Below are 22,641 nucleotides of genomic sequence, written 5' to 3'. Positions count from 1 at the left end.
AAGAAAACTTATTAACCTTGTGAAATCAAACTCTCAGAAATTAAAAAAGGCAGAACTGAATAGAAACAAAACTTGGGAAGAAAAAAAAAAAAAAAAGTTGGTGGCATCTGATTTTAGGGGGATGCACCAGAAACAGTGAGCCCCTCTGTCTGGATCTCTGACAGTTCATGAAGTAGCACAGTTCCCAGGGAAGGGTTACCATCACATATGATGAAGTAGCACAAAGCTAATCTCCATTAGAACGAAAAAGCCAAACTTTTACTAAATAGAAAAGGATGAAATCACAAGATCTTATTTCCAGGATTGTGTGTAGTTTTGGAACTTTTTAATGAAGAATAAAACAACAAGTACAAAACCAGTTGAGTGTGCTTCACAAGTAATTGGTGGTGTGTATGGAATACAGATCAGACTTTATATTCAGCACTTGGAAAAGTATTTTAATAACTTGGCGAAGCAAGGGTACTTCTAGTCTTCTGAAGCAGCAGCACTTCTTTTCTACCACGATTAGTTTCTCCATTCTGTCATTTTAATAAAAACAATTCTAGAGTTGAAAAAAATCATTTAAAGGGAGCACTGATGGTGTCAGCGTTAATATTTGTAGTGGTGTCAACTTCATGCGAAAAGGCAAGACGAAACAAAAGCATCAGAAACAAAAGGAACGTGTGACATTCCAGGTACTGAGAAAGGATGTGGCTTCCAGCCACAGGAGCTACTGTTCTTTACACTAAGTGCCTCTGTGAATTTACTTCTAGTTAAGTGAGTGAGAATAACTGTTTATACCATCAGAGAAAGAACCTGAGGAAATTTTGCTGGATTCAGACGCCTCTCTGTACCTGGGGAGCAGATTTTCCATATCTCCAGACTGGTTTTGTATGAGTTTGACTCGTTTTTTTGAAAAGTCAGAAACAACAACAACATAAAACATTTAAGAAGCCCGTGTGGTTCAGTTCTGGTGTGGAGTCTTTATGGCCATTGGCCAAAGTAAACTGAACAGCTGTGGAGACTGTGTCTTCTTCCAAGGTGTAGACAAACTTTTGTTGTAGTGGTAACATTCCACTGCCGCCTGGCCCCAGGCTCAACAATTTGGCTGCGCCAGGCTCTCTGAACAGGAAGCCCTGGGAGCACTCCCTAGCTCCCTGTTGAGCTCTCTGGGGTTCCTGTAAAGGCAGTGTTTTACCCAGCTGGCTGCTGGTCAACTGTCTTGGCAAAAACTCAAGTTAGAGGTTTGCCGATCCTTAAGTCAATACCATGCCCCAAGCGCCTCTTCTGTCTCCATGTCCAATCCCGTATGTCTCTCAGTGGCTCCCTCACTTTTCCCTCTCTCTGCTCCAAGCCCTGAGCTTCACTGCCGGCCTCAACAGGCACTCCAAAAAAACTTGCACATCCTACTAGAGCTCTCCAACTTCTGCTTCTTCCTTTCCCCTCACTTACTGTCTCCTATCCTGTTCTCCTTTTCTCGTCCACTGAAAAAGTCACCCGTCTGAGCCTTTTGGATGTTTGCACGGGGCATCCGCAGATCATTCTGTGATCAAAGAAGAATTTACAAATCTGTACACAAAGATGCTACATTGTCCATCATTTAAGATGACTGCAGACCTAAAAATCAAAGAGCAGAGCTGTGAACAGTGCGTGACTGTGACTTCTGCCACCAAAGACATTTCAAGAGAGTAGATGTTTGCTGTAACTGCACATCACAACCATAATTCTGCCCACATAGGGAAGACGAGGCAGCTTTAGGAAAAGGGTGTGGTAAATCTAGGACTCCTTTTGGGGCAGAGTATTATCTGTTATGTGGAGCAAATTTTATGCAGTAGACAACTTCACAGCTTCACCAAATCTCTGGTTACGTACTGAAGTAAGAAAGCTCAGGCTTCTGCCAAACATGGATGCAAGTACACATCTCCAGAGCGTGCCCCTGTGAGCTACCTTCTTGTTTCACAATGAGTAATCACAGACTTCACCAGCCTTTTCACATTGGTTGATAGAGATGTTTTAGGGCATCAGCTACTTCTTATCTGGATGCTGGCTAGAGAAGTAAGAACACAATGGGGAAAACAAGAATCTCTTTCTTACCCACATCATTGCGATGTTGGAATGAGCATCCAACATTATTGCCTCTGGACGGCCAAAGTCTCTATTCAAATATTCATTTTTCTAATTTTCTCAAGGCAGTGATTTTTATGTATGGGTGTTTTATGTATGGGTTTTTATGTATGGCAGCCCTGGAAGTCTCAGAATCGGAGCTCTGTTCCCCTAAGCCCTGTACAGAACTGTCCTAGGAAACAGTTCCTCTTCCAGGCACTTTGCCATATAAGCAGATTTCAGTGAGACTTAAATATCACACCTGAGGTTAAGTATGCCTTCATCTTGCTCAGGTTGGCAGAAAACAGGAACACGGTGTTGAGCGGAAGAGGAGCGTGCTTGAGCGCACACATGTTTTGCCTTTAGATCCTGATGATGTTAGATCAAAGGAGTTCTGATTAAAGCAGGCAGCACTGAGTCATGGATTCTAAAACAGGTCACAATTACAAAGAACTGCTTTAGTCACTTATAGACACATAGGATATATGAGTTTCATATTTAGTTTTTCCCCTTGCTTTGTCTCCATATAGCAAGAGAATCACCAATTACAAGCCTCATGCTTTACAGCGTGATTAAAGAAACAAATGCCCTTTCCGGCTGTAAAACAGGAGTCCTTTGAGTGAGCTGTCTAGACAAGGAAAAATATGTGGTGCTTGGACCTTCTCTGTAATTTCCCATACACTGAAAGACCCAGTCATGTTCAGACTGTGTACTCTTTCAAAACAAAACTGTCTTCTGTGGCCGTATTATATACTAAATTAGGACACCTGCTACAATCACAAGTTTTGTTTCTGCAGCTTTTCAGTCAATGACCTTAGTTTACCTTTAAAGAACAGCTGCATGATCGATCTATTCCCCTATCTGTTTCGTTTAACATTTAGCTATTAAAGAGAAATACTGTAATTTAGGTAGTTCTAAAATCCCCAGTTGTAGTCTCTTCTGTCTAGGCTTTTAACAGAGTAACTGTCCTGTGGCTCAGGAACTTTTGTTATTAAGCTATACTTGGCCACTGAAAATAGAAATGCTGCATTATTGTCTGTTGTCTTACATTCCTGGCTGTCAATCCACCATTGTTGACTCATTTTGAATTCCCTTTCTTAACTTAACAGGATTTTTTGGGTAAGAGAGAGAGTATTCAGATTTTATGACCAGATATGTGAAACTCTGATGATCATATGACAATAAAAATTAAAATAAGATATGTTATGCAGGTATAATGCACAGCAGCAAGAGGGAGGGACCAGAAAAGCAAAACTGTAAAGAATTTGTGTCTTCTTTCTCCCAGTACTCCATATGCATCTTTTTATAATTCTGTCGTTATGGTGACTGGAAAAGGAAAGGGTATCAAAGATTGTACTTGACCTGTCACCTTTGACAGTGTCTTTAATACAGATATATCTTTTGCTACTCTTATTGCTGAATTAATTCTACTAGGAAGAGTTTGTGGTAGATTTCAATAAGTTCAGTATGCAGAAAATTCAGTTCCTTGAGAACAAACATACTAACTATTGTATTCTTTGCCAAATATGAATAACCCTTTCTAAGATAAATTCCTTCAATATTTTTCTGTTGTTTAATAAATCAAGATATAAAGAGCATTAAAGCCTTTACTGACAAAACCAACAAACCAATAAATTATTCTGCCAATTCCATCTGCAAGTACTTTTTTTTTTTTACAATTATCAATTATACTCATGTCTCCTAGACTTTAGTGTATGTAGTATATACAGGTTTTGCATTAATTTTGTGTTTTAGCTGTTTTAGCTGAAGGTTGTTAACCAGTGGATCAGTTTAGTAGGAGAACAGGTGAGTTTTCCATCACTTAAACGTCCTAAAGTGAAATTAGATGCCTTCCTGAACAAAGATGTTAGGATTCCACAATTTAATCCCAAAATTTGCCAGAGACAGTTTTTTAACCTTTTTAAGAGGTCAGGCTCTATGATGTGGATAGTCACTTCTGGCCTTAAAAAATCTATATGCAGTTCTAAACCTGTTCAAACCCCCAAGCACAGCAAATAGGAAAAGCTGGTTTTCACGACCCCAAAAAAATCCTCTCCCTGAGTCAGACAGAAGCATGTGTGGATGAATTTGGGCACCTGGGGAGCAAGAGGGCCGTACAACAGGTAACCTGTTAGGGAATGTGTGAACGGCAATGATGTGCTGCCCAAATTTGAGTAGCTTGGGGAGCTGTGACCACATGGTTCAAAGACCAAGAATTCCCGTTCAGCTGAGCATAAGACACAATTTAAAAGTAAAAATGTCTTTGCTCGCTGAGCACTGTCGCGAGAAGAGCGAGGTGCATCTTTGCTGACTTGTCTAGGCCCTTGACACAGCTGCGGACAGCTGGAGTAGACAGGACTGTGTTTGAGCCCTACTCTGCCTTTCAGAAAGACACCAAGCAGCAGTGCTGCTCACCTGTTCAAAGCAGCCCTCTCTCTGGGCAATGCAGGATTCAGTCCCACCGGCCCTTCAGTTCAGTGAGTGCCCCAAGGCCTTCACTGAACGCAGAACGATGGTAGGCTCCATCACATCAAGGTCTACTCTAATGTGCAGAATTAATGATAGTTGATAGTACCCTGATAAATCAAAAACGAATCACTTTATTCACCATTTAAAATGTAATTTCCCCTGAGGCACAGTGCAGAAGGTAATTCCAAGCAGACAGCAACCTTACTTAACAGTCATAATGGTTTCTAGGGAAGAAGTATAGCAATAATTTCTCTCCTTCGAACTGCATCGGAATTGAGAAGGCAGAAGGTACTAATCCTACTATCCTGGCAGGTTCCCAGTTTCAGTTAATGTTCTTCCTCCTGAAAAACACACCATGACATCGTTAATGACCACAGATAGTCAGGGCCTTGGGTTTAGGTCTTACTTTGAGTGAAGATAAAAATAATACATTCCTAGCACTTGTAATACACTCACAAAAATAAACCACATTCTGCCACAAGCGGCTCTGCTTCATTATAGGCTGATGGGCAGCTGAGTCAGAGAGGAGACTTATTCATGCAAGTGACTCTTACTTGTAAGGCCAGCAAACCACAAATGGGAACTGCAAATGAAAGGGCCAGTACAGAAAGCATGCAGGCATTGTAATTTCTTCACCTACCTGAGTAAGATTATTTATATGTGTAAACTTACAGGATTAAAGCCACTTACACGTACACCATGAAATTCTCTTCTGTGCCGAGAGCCAGAATGAGATCTGTGCAGCGCTTCTGCCCAAGGAATACAACCATACCCTTGAACTCTTCTTGTAGGCACAGGGGGTTCAGTTTCACACACGTTGTTGACTGTATAATGCTACCCTGGCAGAATCTGTAAGCCAGTCAGAGAAATGGTCATACTTAAACTACGTCTTACTCTGTGGTATGTAGCATCGTGCCATGATTGGCAGGTTTGGTGAAACAGGTGGGAGACAGTTGACCAAAACCGTTGTCCAACATATTTTCTGTGAAGTTAACACTGAAACAATTTCTTAAATTGTACGTGTGCTTACACTGAATTTTTGTGTCTTGTCCTTTCTGTTTTCCTTTGCAATGTATAGAGGGGCATCACTGCATCTGTTTGCAAAAATGGCCCGTCTGTTGTTTTTCTGCACTCTTCATGAATGGCTGCCTTTGATTGTTTTGACATGGCCTGTCTGACGGTAAAATTCTTCCTTGCAGATGTTGATGAATGTGCAAACGGCACAATATGTGGCAGTCACGGGTTCTGTGAAAATATGGATGGCTCCTACCGCTGCCTCTGTTACCAAGGGTATCAGGACCCACAGGATGGGCAAGGGTGTACGGGTGAGTTCTTAGGAGCCAGTAGTCATTGCTGCAAGGTTCTAGTGAGCAAAAAGCAGCATATGAGCAAAATGCATTTCTTCACAAAAACATTTTTGTTTTCTGTCATTTTTTGTTAAAGTTGTACCACTTACTAGTAAAATAAGGTTGAGCTGTGCTTTACTCACTGAACTTTGTGCCAGATGGAAACTTAACTGTGTATCCATGTAATGAGAACCTTTTATTAGGATTGAATGGAAACCAACAGCAAATAAGCTGAGCCGCTCATTTTATCTCTTTAAAAAAAAACCAAGAAAACCCACTATTTCTGCACATCAGGACCATTCACAAATATTAATCATAATAGATTGAATTTAATACTTCAGCCTATTTAAATGGAACATCTGTTTAGTCTCTTAGCTGAATAACCAGAACTCTGTACTACCCCCTACAGGAAATAACGTCTGGCATGTGGTAGAGCCAGTCTGAATTAGATGGCACACCTCCCTAGGCACATCATATTTGAACAGATTTTAACATTGGCTTCGAGCTCCAGGAAAGACACCTATCACCATGAAAAGATGTGAGATTTTTGTAGATGTGTAAATACTGCACATTTCTCTTGTGAGTAATAGGTTTCCAGATCTGTTGTTAATAGTGATGCTTGGACCTGAGATCCATCTGAGGCAGCACAAGTTTCTAATACAAAATTAATACCAGATCAAGGAAAGGTATTCATTAAGCAATTTCTTCAAACCAGACTCAGGATGAAACACATTTACCAGGAACAGAGACCAAAACGGAATACCAAACAGAGAGGAGGAGTTAGAAGTTTTACAGAAGCGTTTGTATGTGTGTTCTAATGTATTAAATAGTTTTATTACAAAATTCTTTATGCCATTTGGCACTTAGTTTGCAACATACCGATGTATATTTTTGCATACAGTGACTTTTCATGGATGAAAACAAACGAAGCAAAGAAAAAAAGAAAAAAAAAAAAGAAAGCAAAAGCTGGTGTGAAACTAAATTTAATTTTGAGTTGCCAGTGAAGTGATTCTGCACCATAAAATAACATCTTGGGATTTTTTCTTTTATACACTGTATAATATAAAATAACCTTATAAGTTTTGATGCCAGTTATCTACCAAAACAATTTTAGGAAAAGGTAAGTCTCTTTAGCTCATGGCCGGGCAACATTCCCAGAAGACGACTTATTCCTTATGACAGGAATTCAGCAAAAAGATAAAGAAAAATCTAAGTAAATTTAAAAAGTGCCGAGCAAACCGTAAGTTAAAATGCATATTTTGTGCATTTAAAATGCACAAAAATCAACAGTCATTCTTCCTGGATAAGAGGTAAAAAGGATAAAACGTTGCCTCACAAGTTACACTTTAGACCACACTCAAGTATAGAAATGTTTGAATTGTGTTACACAAGTTATAATTTTCAGATTCTGTCATTAGTACACAAAGTAGATTTTCAAACATAAACTTTAGTAACTGAAAAGAGAGTAAATTTAAGTGATCCCAACAGTATTTGGTAACCCTTGTTTAAACAGCAGACAACTCTCCCGTCAATCAAAAAAGCATTTCAGGGTAGACTAGTTAGCAGGTATACGGAATCCAAGTTAAAAACATGTGGGGTTTTTTGGGGAGAGGAAATTTGCAGTGTTCGGCAGGGGCTCCTGGGTGACCTGAGCATAACCCTTGTGAGTTCCAGAGCAAGCCGTGCATAGGAGAGGCACGTGGTGGTTGTGGGGCTGGGGAATTCACTGTTCAGTGGATGTTCACAAGGAAAATGGGATTCTGAGGAGAAAAGGGAATTTTCTTTTTCATAGGGCAGTCTGAATCGCACCAAAACCTACTCATTTTGCTGCTTGAATTCAGTGGAAGTTTGATAATAAAGAAAGTAAAGAAAACAAATTAAATGAGTCTGAATCGTAAATCCCAAGAGAAGGGTACAAAGAAAAGCAAGTATTTAAAAATGAGAAAGAAACCCAAAAAAAACCTGAAGAAAATGAAAGCCAGTGTTCTGGTCTACAAGCAGCACCTAATCGGCACCAATAGTCTATAAACTGTACTGTGGCTTTCAGGGGCCTTTATTTCAAAGGACTGACTACTTGTTTATGAATCCACTTAGGTATTAGTGAGTTTTTAATCCTTCCCCAGAGATCACATCTGTAATCTGGCAGACAATATTGGCCCAGATACAGCAGATAAAAGAACAAACTGTCAGTAGTAGGTATGAATTGATTTATGGTTTGGATTTTTTCCCCAGATGTGAATGAATGTGAAATGCTGAGTGGAGTTTGTGGTGAAGCCCTCTGTGAAAATGTCGATGGTTCTTTCCTGTGCCTGTGCTCCGATGAAAACCAGGAGTATGATCCGATGACCGGACAGTGTCGCTTCCGTACCTCACCAGGTAAAACACTAGTGGATTTTTGCGTGCTTGGCATGATTTCCACTGCATATGTAACCAATGGAAAGGTAAAGTTGGTTTAAATGCTGGCATTACTTTAACTACAACAGAAAAATTTAAAACTTTGTGTTCTTGAAAGTCTGTGCATGAGAAGAGGCTTTTCTAGGATGGAATATGTTATCAGTGAATCATTAGCGGTGAAAATATAGCAGAAACACCTTCTAAATTTCATAAGTCAACAGACTTGGCAGTAATAATGAACAGTTACAGCAGTTGAGAGTAAACAGTCTCTCGTTTGCTGTACTGTAACAATGAAATGTGATATGGAATCAAGTCTGTGCCCTGAGTGATTTTATTTTTTGTTCAGATTTTTACAAACATCCACTAGTATGCTTGGACAATGTTTAAGGGAGCATATGATTAAAAACAAAATTTGTATATAGCAGTATCCACTTAGTATTGTCTAGTACTAACATATGTCCTCAAAAAAGGTAGTTGGGAAAGCAAAAAAACACCACACTGAATTGTTGTCAGTCTCTTTGAATGCCTTTTTGAGTGCCCTTGCCTATTTTATTCCATCTTTTGTCCTATTTTTCCTAGTAGTCCATTGTACTGGATTTGTGAGCTTTTGTTATCAGGTGTTTTGGGTGTTGCAAATACTACTGGAAATACGCTCATTAAAAATGAGTTTGAAACTCTTAAGTTGCCTCCACATTTCTGCACTGATCCACTTTGGAGAAAGGAACAAGCCCACAGTAAGGAGCGATGGAGTACAAGAAATGACGGGATTTACTTGCACAGCTTTTTTTCCCCCTCCAGAATGCAAATCTTGGTATTTTCCTTACTTTGTTCTTACTGCAGGCTGATGTAGCTTCCGGAAAGCTTTAGAATAACTGGCTGTAGTGCCAGGATACAGACTCTACAGCTTACAAGGCTGTGGCTGTTTTCTCCTATCACTCATGGTCTTTCCGACTTGTAAACAAGGTTGAAATATCTGTGACCTGATTGCAACGAGTATTTAGATCACTGAATGTAGCACTCAGCAGCACTCAAGAAGTTGCCTGTGAAATATCGTTAACAGCTGATTGACAATCTGAAACCTTTGCAAAATCTTGTGAGAAAGATTCAGGCTTACAGGAGCTTGTTTTATTATGAAGGAGGAATGAAACAAAGTAAGGTGGCTGAGGCAGCAGAGCAATGCCCAGTGGTACTGCCTCCATTCCTGTTTGCAAGGAAAAATACTGCAGTACCTTTCCACCATGAAGCAGATTAGCTTAAATACTTGCTGATGATAACTGAAGTAGCAGCATTTAAAATTCTTCCATGGATTTATGGAAGAAGAGCATTTAAATTATATTAACAAGATTTGCAGGAGGTGTGAACGCCATCTTCGTTTTGGTACTGTGAGGAGGTGATACCTGGGAGAATTCAGCTACTTCTCGAAACAAAACCAAAGCTAAAGAAATTAGCAGAGGACCTGAGCCCATGTAAAAAGAAGTCAAATCCAAGGAGCATTCAAGGACATACCCAAACATTACTGTGAGGAGGGAGGGGATGCAAAACCCAGTGTGGGTGATGGTACTGTCAACAGATGAATACTGTACTGTCAGTACTAACTCCATTTTGTTGTCACTGGTGAACATAGCTTTCCTGTGATCAGTTTGGAAAGAAGCCCTTCTTCCTTCCCCTCCAGCCTTCATCAGGCCCTAACAAAACATGTGCTTCACCTTTGTCTCTTCTCTGATAAGGTCACCAAGGAGGAAGATCTCACAAAGGAGACAGAAGACATGCAAATGAGGACCCATTACATCATATGCTCTTGAACTACAATAAGGAAAAGTGGCAGTACTAGGAACAGAGATCTTACTATTTATTCTCTTACTTTTCTTCCAAAGTAAAAGGAGGAAAGTACTGTCGTTAGTTCTCCTTAAAAAGGATTCTTGCTTTCCTGTACATCCTGCAGCCTTGCGCGTTTGGTTTTTTTGTTTCTCTTATCAGTTGGGTTCTGTTTCTCAAGACCTCAGAGACTGACCAGTCAAGTGGTGACACTGTCCCATGTACCTCTGGATTTGAAATTTCAGGAGCGGACAATGCACAGTTCATCCTTCTATATTTGCTCACTTTGCTTGTTCCTATTTTGTTCTGGGAACCAATGGGTGGCCCTTGTGTAGGTGTCAACTGACGAGGGAACAAAACCAGTCTTTTCCTCCCCGTTTGTAAGTGGCATAAGCCCCATGTGCGCGCTGCAGGATGAGCAAGTAACAGTTAGGTTGGTTTCCCCAACGACGAGTACTTCAGCCTCCCCCAAGACCAGCTGCAGCATGATCATATAGGAATAGCGTGCTATCTCCCTGCAAAGAGTGATGCAATAGCCACACATCCTCTGGCTTTGACGAGCCACGTGCTTAACCCAGGCGTGGTGAGAGCTTTGAGAGCTCCTGCGGTGCATGTGGACATCATCTGTCGGCATTAGCTTGCATCACGCCTGTTTTCAGAAAGGAAGAATTTAATCTGCATTATCCTGTTGCAGATATCTATAGTTCAGTGTGGTTTACTCAGCTTTTATTTATTCCTCATTTTGTGTTTTTGTGCATAAAGAAATGTTCATCCATCTCTTATCAAGTGGAAATAGGTGAAGATTGTTCAAATGTTACTTTAATTTGGGAACTTTTTTGCATGTGGTTCAAGGCTGTTAGCTCTGTGGAATGGGGTGTGTTCACACTTTACTTGCCATCAGGGCTCTCGAGACTTCCTTCTATTTAGATTTCACTTGGTGGAAATTCATCTATTGTTAGCTGTGTCCTGAAACAATCCTCTCAGTGTATGTATCAGGAGTTCTAGCCCATATTGTCACGTTCCAGTAAGAAACCAAAACCAAGCAGTTGTGCAAGGTTTGATTGTCCTGTTCCCCTCCTCTCTGCCCTGCCGTTCACAAAATGTAGCAAATGCTTCAGAAGGAAGAAAGTTCAGAGGAAAGAACTCTCTTTTGTATTAGATGAAACTTTGCTGTTATACATCTTTGTACCTAAGAGAGAAAAAAATGCCTGATTTGGGTTAAAGTCTTCTCATTTATTCTTTTAACAAGATATATAAAGCCATTTATGATTAATTTCTAGCAAGTACCAAGCTGAATGCAGTTTGACTAATAATCTGTATTAACATGGTTGTAGTTGTTTCTACATAAGAAAAAATGCATGTTCTAGTATGCTTCTAAATTACTAATATATACTAATACATTACTAATATGTCTCATTGCATTGAATCCAGAAGCTATAAAGGATAGTGTATGTATTTGAGGATTATAAAAGGTATGATTTAAAATGAGAATTGCAAACAAAAGCATGTGTGTAAACATAAGCATATCAGCAGGAATCTGGCTTACATATACGAAGGTCAGTAAGATCACAAGTTTGGGTTACAGCTCAGCCAATAAAACGAATCCCAGTGAGAGAACTCCACTAAGGTACCAGGGCCCGCTTAGGTACCGACAGCTAATTTAGACGATGCTTTCTCTTGGTTACATGAAATGTGACCAGTTATTTACGGCAAGACAGATAACAGTATTTACTAGGATTTATAAGTAAAAATCGCAGTTTTGGTGTCCAAACATGAGTCCCTCCTAGACTGATTTGTATTAAAAAAAAAAAAAAAATCCCCCCTGCATCTAACCAACCACCAGCACAAAAAAATTGAGGCTGCCAAGTTACATTTTATAAATCTGAACCAAAAGCTTCCTCAAGGCTAGAAATTTGGTGCCTGAGTACAAATTCTAAATTTCCTAAACTTTAAGGGCTTTCTAAATGTTAAGACTTTAAAGGAAACTCTTCATATTTGTATTATTTTTTTATGGCAATATGTGCATGGTTTTCTAAGATAAATAATGATCTGAATTTCAGTCATCTATGAACATAGTCTTAGACATCATTTTTAAATGTGCATCACTTGCACTAATGCCTGAATTGTACATGTGCACACCGCGCACACACACGCTAAGTGTTGTAGCTTGCCACATGTGGAGCCAATTGAGAAATCTAAACAAGGATACCCTGGCGATAGGCACATACCAATCTATTTTTACTGCCTTTTTGAAAATCAGGTTTTGAAAGTGTGTTAGTCACGGTGTTTGCTCAGAGTCACTGGAGTCTTTGCGGTTTTAGAAGTCATAAACTTGTAATGATGATTTTTCACTTTAGCAACCACCTTACTGATTCCACCTGTGAATAAGAGGCATCGGTACACAGTTGCAGTATTTAAGATCCCATCAGTTCTATGTGTTTTGGTTTTTTCAGACCACAGTTGTTAACAGGCTGCTATTTAGGCAAATATTTAAGCTGAATATTAGGCAAATATTTAAGCTGAATAAGGCAATATTATGGTGAAGTCTAAGCATCTGCTAATATCCTGATTGTCCACTGAATCCTGTATTACTAATGCACATTTTTGCATCAACCACATGCTGAAGCGTATTGTTGGGTCAAGGTTACGCTAAGGTATATAAATCTATTTCTAATAAATACTTCAGAGTTCAATCTAGCAGCAGCTATACAGAATCTCTCTGTAGGCTGTTAATAGAACAGTCCTATCAACGACCTGGTAAAATTATGTTCCTTTACCAGCGTGCCTTATGTAGAGAGATATTTTACGTTTTCTAACAACAAAAAACCTGAAATCATGATACAAAAAACTAAGTATCCATTTCCTGTCATATTTTGTCAACATACCTAGTGAAACCACTTTCAAAAACAACCTGTTTACTAAATGGTTAATAATGTATGAGAGAGAAATTACAAGTTTGTAGACACAGACTGGTCTTGGTTTAAAAAAAAAAAAAAATAAAAGATTTGTGTCTCATTTGCTTTCCAAACATTCATGAAGCCTGCTTGACTAACCCTCAGTCACAGCTGTGTAAACAACAGACTTTTAAGCTGCTGAACAGATAATGGGAGGAGAAACCAACACATCCTATGTAAAATGGGAATAAACAATGACATGATGAGACTGTCTCCCCTTCCTCCCAGGGCAGCTTCTCTGGTAAACAGCGTGAAAGCTGCCATGCTTTTTCTCCTGTTGAAGATTTGGCTTTGATTCAGTTAGACAGATGGCAAATGGCCAAGGAAAATGTATAATTTGTGGCTGAAGTACTGCTCTCTCACCTTGGAATAACAGATTTAGTTCAGTTGCGTTTCTGTGACACATGATAGTCTTAACGTAGTTCCTATTGGATAGCAGCTGATACCGCAAGCCCACCGCACTTTATGAAATTCAGCACATTATGGAAAATTGTAATTATCTGATGAGGGGAGACCACGGCTAAACTAACAAAGATGAAATAAGCACTCAGCTGGGTGTTTCCTTTAATGTATAACTTGGTTATATTGGCGGAACAGCAAAGGAAAGTTTGCCTTGTAGGTGGCAACATTGTACTAAATTTGAATAGAGGTGTCTGCCAGCCCCTCAACCTCCCAAAACAGAAACAGTCACTTTTCTGAGGAAAATAGAAATAAATCCAATTGTCTGTTTGGAATTAGAAGCCAAAAGAACTATTACACACGTTCATACCATTGAAGTGCAATAACGGGCAATCCATACTACCATTTTTAAACCTGCTTTTCTCAAAACAACTCTAATATTTGCATGTTTGGTAAAACTGCCTTGCCCCATCTGCTTGGGGGCATGTGGGTGGGCAGGGATAACAGGCTTGAGGTAACAAGAGCTGGAGTTCATTTAATACCGTCGGCATTTGTTGGACATCACTATCTTCAAGCTCCCACCTCGCAGCCGTTATTTTTTAAGTGGATGGGATTAGAAGAAAATCCATCCTGTAACTGGCATAAAGAGGCTGAGCTTGACCTCCAAGAGACAACCAGAGGCAGACAGATGCGGTGGTCAAGTGAACTTGGCTCTCCCAGGTATACCAGTACTTGTAAGTGGGCCAGCCTTAACGTCTTTCTTGAAAAGAGCTGCAAGGCAAACAAAGGTAGTTTATATGCCACAATTGTTTGGGTCTTACTGGTCTTCTAGCATTTTGAAACACGTTGTCACTCAGGTATAAAATGAAGTTTTGATTCCTGCCTGGATACATGCGTTGCTCGAGAAATGTCTCATGCCTGGCATATTGTGCGAGAGCCTGAGTACAAATTAATGAAATCTCAAACAATGGAAAATCAGCCAACATGCAATAATTTTTAGTAGGATTTTGTGAACTAAACATTTGTTGAGTGCTAAGCATAAAGAATTTCCTGAGATAAAAAGGAAATAAGCTAGGCGCCTCAAGATTTATCTGTCTTAAGTCCCTGGACAAAGTTTTGGTTTTGATTAATAAGTGTGAGTATTTCTAATTTTAGAACTCGGTTACCTTATGGATGGCCTATGAAAAGTTTTTCATATTGATCAAGCGTGAATAACCATTTTATGTGATAGTTCCCACTTCTGAGCTCTTGAAGAGAATTTTTATGGAAGTGCAACGTTAGATAGACAGAGTTCTGCAAACACAGAAGCTTTAACTAGGTATTTCTTTTCAAACTCGCTTCTTGGTGTACTTTAGGAATGCCTCGCTTTAGAAAGGTCTTTGACTATTAATAGGGTTTTTATTGGATCTATGGGAGAGTATTTTGCCTCCGGTGCTTATAAATATTGTGAGAGGACCCACTCAACTGCTAAAGGCAGAAAATCTGACTTCTTGGCTGGATGCCTACTTTAAAGTAAAGCACAGAGTCAGTTAACTTCACATCTGCATTATATTCCTCTGCTGACTGTGGAGTGAGTCAGTTACTTTTGCAAAAAATCATAAAGGACCTTGTTTTCAAGTGTGGAACGTGCTTTTTTCCCAGTCAGATTAAAAGGGGCTGGAAATGTTCATTCTTTTCAGTTTGTGCCTTAGCGCCTTTATCTTTAAAATTAGGTTGTAATGTTTACTCACCTCTGCGAAGAGCTTCAAGATTCGCCCATGAAAAGCACCATGTCAGTAGTTGGGCATGGTAGTTAGGTAGTTTAGCATGAGAGCAGGTAGTTCGTGCATTGCTTAAGAATGAAAGAAGTGCAAATGTGAAGAGTCCCTTTGAGGCCAAGTTGGAGAACAGATCTGAAAAAGTCAAAGGAAGGTTCTAAACTTCCATCATTCTTCCTAAGAATAAAAAAGTTAAACCGCAATTTGTACTTAACCATTTCCTTCCCTGCCTGACAATGCTGCTCTTCACTGTGGTGAAATTGAGGCACTGTGGCTCTCCTGATCTTCCTGCAAAACTGATTCACTTCACATGTCATCTTACGTGGTTTATATTTTCCTTTCGCCTTTAGAATTACCTATAGAGGCTGACCAACATGAAGATGGAAAGAAGGAGTGCTACTACAATCTGAACGATGCTAATTTCTGTGACAATGTGCTTACATCCAATGTAACCAAACAAGAATGCTGCTGTACCTTGGGTGCTGGCTGGGGTGATAACTGTGAAATCTTCCCATGCCCTGTCTTTGGAACTGGTAAGAGGAGGCCTTCGGTCCCTTTGCACGCTTTCGAAGCATTGTGTTTATGTTAACAGTAATCTGCTTTGCCTTCAGAGAAGGCTTGCCCATCACATCCCATATTCTGTAGTATGACTAAGTATGACTTATCCATGGGAGACTTCCACGGAGGAAAAGTTAATAGGAATAATTCATACCTGGTGTGAATCCATTGGCTTTACTGCAGTTACCCTAGGGATAAAAACAGCCTGTTACTGCACAGCATTATCTCCAACTGATTTTAAACAAAGATGGATTCTCACAGAAGCTTTTTCCAGGTGCTATGGTAACACGTTAGATTTTCCCACAAGCTGGGAAACAAAGGTAAGCGTTACCAGTGTTTTCGAGTCCGCAGCTATTCTTTGTAATGTTGTTTCCACAGCACTATGAATTACTGATCTATATTATGACATTAGTTTTACATTTTGCTACTTACTGAACAATTCAGTTAATCATGTTGTCTGCAGACCATTGTTTAACCTCTAAATGTTAAATTAGAAAAACACAGCCATATGATATTTGTCACAAATATTGAAAACAGCACTTGAAACATAAACAGCGATGGCTGAAATTCAGAATCCAGCTGGAAAAAATCACGTAAGAGAGAACATGTGTAAACTTCTTGAGATTAAACACTAAAGATTACTTTTCACACAAATGTATCATCATGTTTAATTCCTGTTTTAACTATACCTTAGAATCAGTGAAACTGAAATGAAATGCGTTACAAAAAGAGCCTTTGCTTGGATAGGTTTATTTGATTCTGTATAGTCTCCAAGACACTTTAAATAATTTCCCTCTGTAATCCACACCGTGTTCTCCTGTTGCAGTCAATTAGTGTTTTTCCTGTATAAAGACTAAAAAATGTGGACAGGGGTTTGTATCTCCGTTGGGGTATGTCTAGATTGCAGCTTGCAGTATAGCTCAGAGAGGCCCACGCTAGCTTTAATTAAGACAATTTGGCTACTGGTATTGTTGTAACTGCGGTGCACCATGAAACCCAGTAAGGACTATGTTTTCCTGCCAAGGAGCAAGAGAAATTAGTTTGCGTGGAGCTCTGTGATGCTGTGGGTACCCCAGCTCGGTTTTTCAAAGCTAGCTCTGCAAACTGAGAGCAGGGGAAAGTCTGGCTGTAGCATCAGCATCCCCCATTTAGCTACAGGTGTGCATGATTGCCTGATAGATGTGAATAGGGCAAAACGTTGCCTCAGATTTCTCAAAATACCCTGAAACGCATATGTAGCACGTACATATGTGAGTAACTTCTTTTTAACAACATAATTTTTTGTTTTCTCTCTCTCTCTCCTAGCTGAATTTACTGATTTGTGTCCTGAAGGAAAAGGTTTCATTCCCTCTGGAGAATCATCTTACGAGCTTCTTGCTCAGAATTACAAAGGTCAGTACTGACTTGTATTAAGTTTACTTCAGAAGTTCTGGTAGTTGACTGACTAGAAATGTGAGCCAGTAACGTAAACATACTAATTCAAATTTTATTAGGTGACAAAAACAGCTTGTGATATGAAACATTACTGAAAATCATCGTTTGACAGATTGTTAAGAATGTCAATTATACAGTCTCTGTAATATTCTGGTTTAATTTCTGCTGAGTGCTGTATACTGCCAGAGTAGGTGCTGAGACCACAGACCTCAAATACTCATTTACATATGAAATACAAAGCCACCTTAAGCTTGTAAATAAATGCATGGGGAGTTGAGAGAGAAAAAAAGTTTTGTTAAATATTACACTTACAAGTGAGAATGAATATAAAAACTGAAGATAAGCAATGATGTTTTTATTACAGAACTCCGTGAAATAAGTATTGAACAAAAGATTGTAGAGAAATGCAAGTGCCAGAAGAGGTGTGTGGGTGTGGGCGGGAGGGAGGAAGAGAAGAAGGAAGAGTGAGATCAGCGAAATTCCTTTTCAAGTTTCAGAAGTAGCCATCAATATTAATGATTTGTGAAATTAATTTTACTTGGCATAAACACACTGTATTTGTGTTAGCTAAAATGAAGTCAATGTATTATCTTTGGGTTACCTAGCAGCTACGGGATCTTTAGAAAAGCACACACATTTTATATATTTGTTCCTATTGGAGCTGCTGTTTTACAAATCAAGAACTAAATGTAGAAGGTACTGTGTGTTCATATCCCATAAAAATGCAGTAAAATTTACTATTTTTAAAAGACCTTAATAGAGCCATAGTATCACATGGTTGGTAGGTAAGTGTTTGCCAGAGTTGCTTCTAGCTAAATCACTAATCTGTCAGACCTAATTCTGAGAGATGACAAAAATTGGTGGGACTTAAAAGGGTTTTGGGGTTTTTCCTAATGGTTGTCACATGTACTTTTGCAAACTATCCTTCCTCACTGACTAGGACGCTACTAGGTTGGTTTTCCTATCGAGTTAGTGAGTAGACCGAGGTTGAGTTCGGTTCTCTGTCCTGTTAATATCTTTTTGTGTTATCCTCAGCAGGTGTTTCTTTGCACCTGGAAAGCGCATGAGACATGGAAAAGATACTAAAGATTATAAGGCACTAATACTCGGATTCATTCAGACTAATGTGGGCATTTAAATGGGGTAACTCATGTAAGACCTTCACTCTCTGGAGGTGTGGCTTTGTCCACCAACTTGGAGGAAAGAACAAAGCGCCATGGGATGAATCCAGACCTGAGACTGATGGTAGCAGGGACCAGGGTTGGACAGACTGACAATTCACATCTAGACAAGTCAGAACACTGTCACAGAGCTCATCTTAAAGGACCTAATACTCTCTGAGAGTATTTTTATCCAGGGATTGTTTAAGTGTGTTGTTTATCTTTGCAGATCTAAGATTTCTGTATATCTTTGCAATGTAGATTTGGGACATGCTGTGTGTACAGTACATCCAAATGTGTCTCAGAGAAAATCTGCATTGTTTTTGTTGTGCTGCCTCAGGGCTGATAATCTCTCTAGCTGCCATAGATATTGAAGTGTGGCAATAGTTCATCTCAAAATATCTTCCACAAATCCTTGCCATAGTAAGACTTTTTCTGTTTTCAGTAATTTTATGTTGTAGGAATGGCACAAAGGACAAACAATAAATGGACAAGTACTTTTAGTAATGCGATCTTTCTCTGTTACGCTAACTTACATGTTCCTGTTGCTTCTGTCCACAAGCCTCTGCCTGTAGGAGCAACTCCTATTTTTTTAACTGGAATTACCTGTCAGAAATCACTATGCTCAGCTAGCCTTCCTTGACTCTACTCCCAGTCTTTCCCATTTTTTCCCCAGACACAAATCCATGTTCCACAGGAAAAAGACAGATGTGTACATGACATTTCTTATTAATCTTTGCCTTGTTCTTGCTGCTAACAGTCAAATTTAAAATATTTAACATTTGAAGACACTTAGTGGCTGGAAGAGTGGCTGTAAAAATAAATAGCTTTATAGCCCTTTCAGTTCTTCTGGAAAAAGCAAGCATTTGAAGAATTCATCTTTAAAACTGCTGTACAGCTGGAAACAGCTGTGTGTGACACAGGACATACTCTGACAAGGGAAAGTCATGGTCCACCAGTTTTCCCTTTCCCATTCTGGCTACGAGCATATCGTAGCCTCTTCCACACCAGTTTTTTTTTTCCTGTGGGTATCTGTGCTCCTGGGCCCTCTGTTTAAAGTGAAGTTGGCTTGAACAGAGAAGTGCATAGGCTTTATTCCATCTTGCTCCTCTGCGTGGCCTCGTAATAATTATGGTAACACAGCCTTTAATGTTTTCTCCCCAGATGCTGATGAATGCCAACTCTTTGGGCAAGAAATCTGTAAAAATGGCTTCTGTTTGAATACGCAGCCAGGTTATGAGTGCTACTGCAAACAAGGCACATACTATGACCCTGTTAAGCTCCAGTGCTTTGGTAAGTTTATTTAAAGTGGTCTTGTCACTATAATGGTATGCAGATGGGCAAAACAAGCAGACTCGTACGGCAGGATTCCCGTCAGAACTGCGGTATTCCCAGCAAGGGGAGGAACACTGGGCCTCCGAACCCCTGTAGCAGCTTTTTAAGAGGCATTGGGTCATTTCCCTTCCCTTCTGCTTGGCTGGGCCGCAATACTGGCTGACACGGCGACGGCGTGTAGAGCAGGGTTTGCTTTATTTGCTTCCTTTCTCAGCAAATTGCTCCCAGGAGTTTGCATCTCCAAGGCAGCCCCTTGCGCTCCTTTGAGTGCGTAGTCGAGAGCTGGTACCAGCCTTTATGCAGGCAGCACAAAGTGATCGGAGGTGGCTCCCTCCTCACGTGCACACTGCTGCTTCGCTCTGCCAAGGTACAGTTTAGCCTTCTGTTCTTTGTACAGGGGGTGAGCAGTGAAAGCCTGTATATTCAAGCTCACCTTTCATTTGCTGAGCGTGCTGCTTTACTATAATAAATCAAATTCATGCAGATTTTTTTTTCAAGGACAGATATTTTCCACAAGGAGTTACTATGCAATATAAATTACAGTTCAGGTCATTGATAAGCCCACTTTAGTCTGCATAACCTTGTACTCCTTTGGTTCTGGTATTCAACTGAAAATTACTCACAACTGTGACCCTGGCTTTTGCTTTGTAAGCAGAAAACCATGTATAATGTGCAGAATAGCATAATGAAAGGAAGTAATTTTTGCAACCGCAATAAGAGAGCCTTTCACCTTGGGATTCTATGGTTGTTCTTTACAAAGGGTGGGGTTGTTGCTGATTTAATGTAACTTATTTGAAGTAAAATGGCCTGCTCTTCCCTTTGAGCTAAATTTCTGCCTTTCCCCTCCAAGACAAACTAAGGAATAGAACTACTGTGGCTAGATAAGGTGATCCCTTCTCCTGACCAGCTCATGAAGAGTCTCAGAGAGTATGCCCACCTCTAATGCCTGCTGGTACTGTCCGAAAGGGATAGGAACGTGGGAAGCAGCTGCAGCTGTGCTGGATGCAGGGTATGCCTGGCACTCCAGCCCCCCCAGCAAGCCTCCTCATCCAGATGCTCCCTGGTACTCGAGGTTTAGAGGTCAGCATCCTGCTGATCTGTCTGTCCTGCTCCATGGGCACAGGCAGGATTTTGCTGCCAGCAATTGGTATTTGTGGTAATTAACAGAAGGCATGCAGGAAAATCTGCTCCTAATATAGGAAAATATAAACATGGATTAACACAATGCGACTACTTTGTGCTGGCTCTCCTTGATACATTTCCTTCCATTTTAAAGACACGGATGAATGTCAGGACCCAAACAGCTGTATTGATGGCCAGTGCATTAACACAGAAGGATCTTACAACTGTTTCTGTACACACCCAATGGTTCTGGACGCAACAGAAAAGCGATGCATCAGACCAGCAGATTCGAGTGGTATGATCCATTATACGTATTACTGAAGTGAGTACACCTCTACGAGGTGGTGCTGACGTGGCTACAGGCCCCAGTAAGCTCAGCCTGGGTCATGCTTGGATGAGCCTGCTCTCTTGGAGGATTTTGGAAGGCAAGGCTTGGACCGTCATCTGTTGATCCAGAAGGCATCGTGATGTAGGACTCCACAGGGCTCCACTTTGCCAATGCAGACAGGAGATTGCTGGAAGTATTAATGAGATTAGGCTTGGGCTGGGGAGTCTTCAGCCCCTCGATGCACCAGCTCTGCCTCTGCCTTATGCAGCCTCGTAGGTAACGAGGCACAGCCCGCTTGCTGTCTCACTAAGGCTGGGGTTTGGCTGTGGGCCAACTCTGGAGATTCAGTTCGGAGTGAGTGACTGCTTCTAGCAAAACAAGGAATAAAAACAGGAATAACAGGATATAGGAGGAAATAGCTGAAATTGTATCTGTGCTTTCAATTGGTTAGTATTGAGGGTACATTGAGCTCACATTTTCAAGCTGTGGGCTGCAGCGTCACTGTTAAAGTAAGGTTTTTGCATGTTCTTTCGATTTCAGTAGACACAGGTTTCAGAAAAAATGTTAGATATTATGAGATTCTTAGAAACGTCTCGGAAATCCAGAGCATTATGCAGTCTGCACAGCTTTGTCTATGCCACCCGCATCTTTGAAAGAAATGTTACAATGGGTTTGATTAATACTGGCACTGTATGGCCATAAATCCAGACTTCTGGTCCCTGCAACTTGCAGTGAATTTTCCTAAGATGCTTCTGTGAAAGGAAATGGGAATACAGACTGAATGCCTGCTTTAGTCACTCCAAATTATAAGACTGATACTTTTGAGGAGTAATGTGGTCATCCTCTTGCCTGAAACTGTGACAGAACCATAGCACTTCTATTGTTCAATCTTCAGTTAAACAAAGCAAGAGCAGGATTGTCCTTTGGGTTCATCTAGGATGTGAAGTGAATGCAAGGGCCCAAAGGGTTTTCCGTCATGCGACCTTGGGGCTGATACAGCAATGATCTCACCCAGCACAAAGCACACAAGGCTGGTATCATTACTGGCAGTGTCCTCCCTAATGCGGAGGAGGAGGGGGCAGGCTGGTTCCTTTGCTGCCAGCAGAATTTGGAGTTGGTTGCAGAGACCCACTGCTGCTCTTCACTGCATATTCTGGCAAGTTCTTAGCAGAGTAGGTATCTAAATTCTGATCACCTTTGCACTTTCAGAACTCACCATTTTACTCTTGAGCTAGGTTTCAGTTCTATACTTACCCATGCACCAGCGCATCATGTAAAAATGCAGTTAATAGATACGCACAGACAAAACAGAACCTTGGTTTATGACAACAGTTACTCTTCCCGTTGTGTTGGAACAAAATCAAAACTTTGCAGATGTCTTTACAAAAGAATTGTGCTGAGGTTTTTACATTCCAAGTGGACGATTAAGTTTACAGTTCCTCTCCCTCCGATCAGCAGCGATCAGATTGCTAGGACTTGAAATTGTTC

At 40.3% G+C, this 22,641-nt stretch overlaps 1 protein-coding gene across 7 annotated transcripts in view; it reads left to right on the top strand.

The window, feature by feature from the left end:
* LTBP1 (latent transforming growth factor beta binding protein 1) overlaps positions 1 to 22,641 on the top strand; it is a 210,468-nt gene that overhangs the window by 169,810 nt on the left and 18,017 nt on the right. For 6 of the 7 annotated variants that reach the window (XM_087776965.1, XM_087776964.1, XM_087776962.1 and 3 more), the window contains 6 exons: positions 5,751 to 5,876; positions 8,130 to 8,273; positions 15,567 to 15,749; positions 17,080 to 17,166; positions 19,533 to 19,661; positions 20,980 to 21,120. In XM_087776965.1, the coding sequence (XP_087633091.1) occupies positions 5,751 to 5,876; positions 8,130 to 8,273; positions 15,567 to 15,749; positions 17,080 to 17,166; positions 19,533 to 19,661; positions 20,980 to 21,120 (810 nt within the window). The remainder of the gene's footprint in view (positions 1 to 5,750; positions 5,877 to 8,129; positions 8,274 to 15,566; positions 15,750 to 17,079; positions 17,167 to 19,532; positions 19,662 to 20,979; positions 21,121 to 22,641) is intronic. The other variant, XM_087776963.1, reaches the window with a different exon arrangement.

Source organism: Nipponia nippon, unplaced genomic scaffold, assembly GCF_047370975.1.
Source record: "Nipponia nippon isolate SJK-2023a ecotype South Korea unplaced genomic scaffold, ASM4737097v1 scaffold_4, whole genome shotgun sequence".
NCBI lineage: Eukaryota > Metazoa > Chordata > Aves > Pelecaniformes > Threskiornithidae > Nipponia > Nipponia nippon.
Note: the sequence above shows the minus strand (reverse complement) of the source record. Positions and strands in the feature narration are given on the sequence as shown.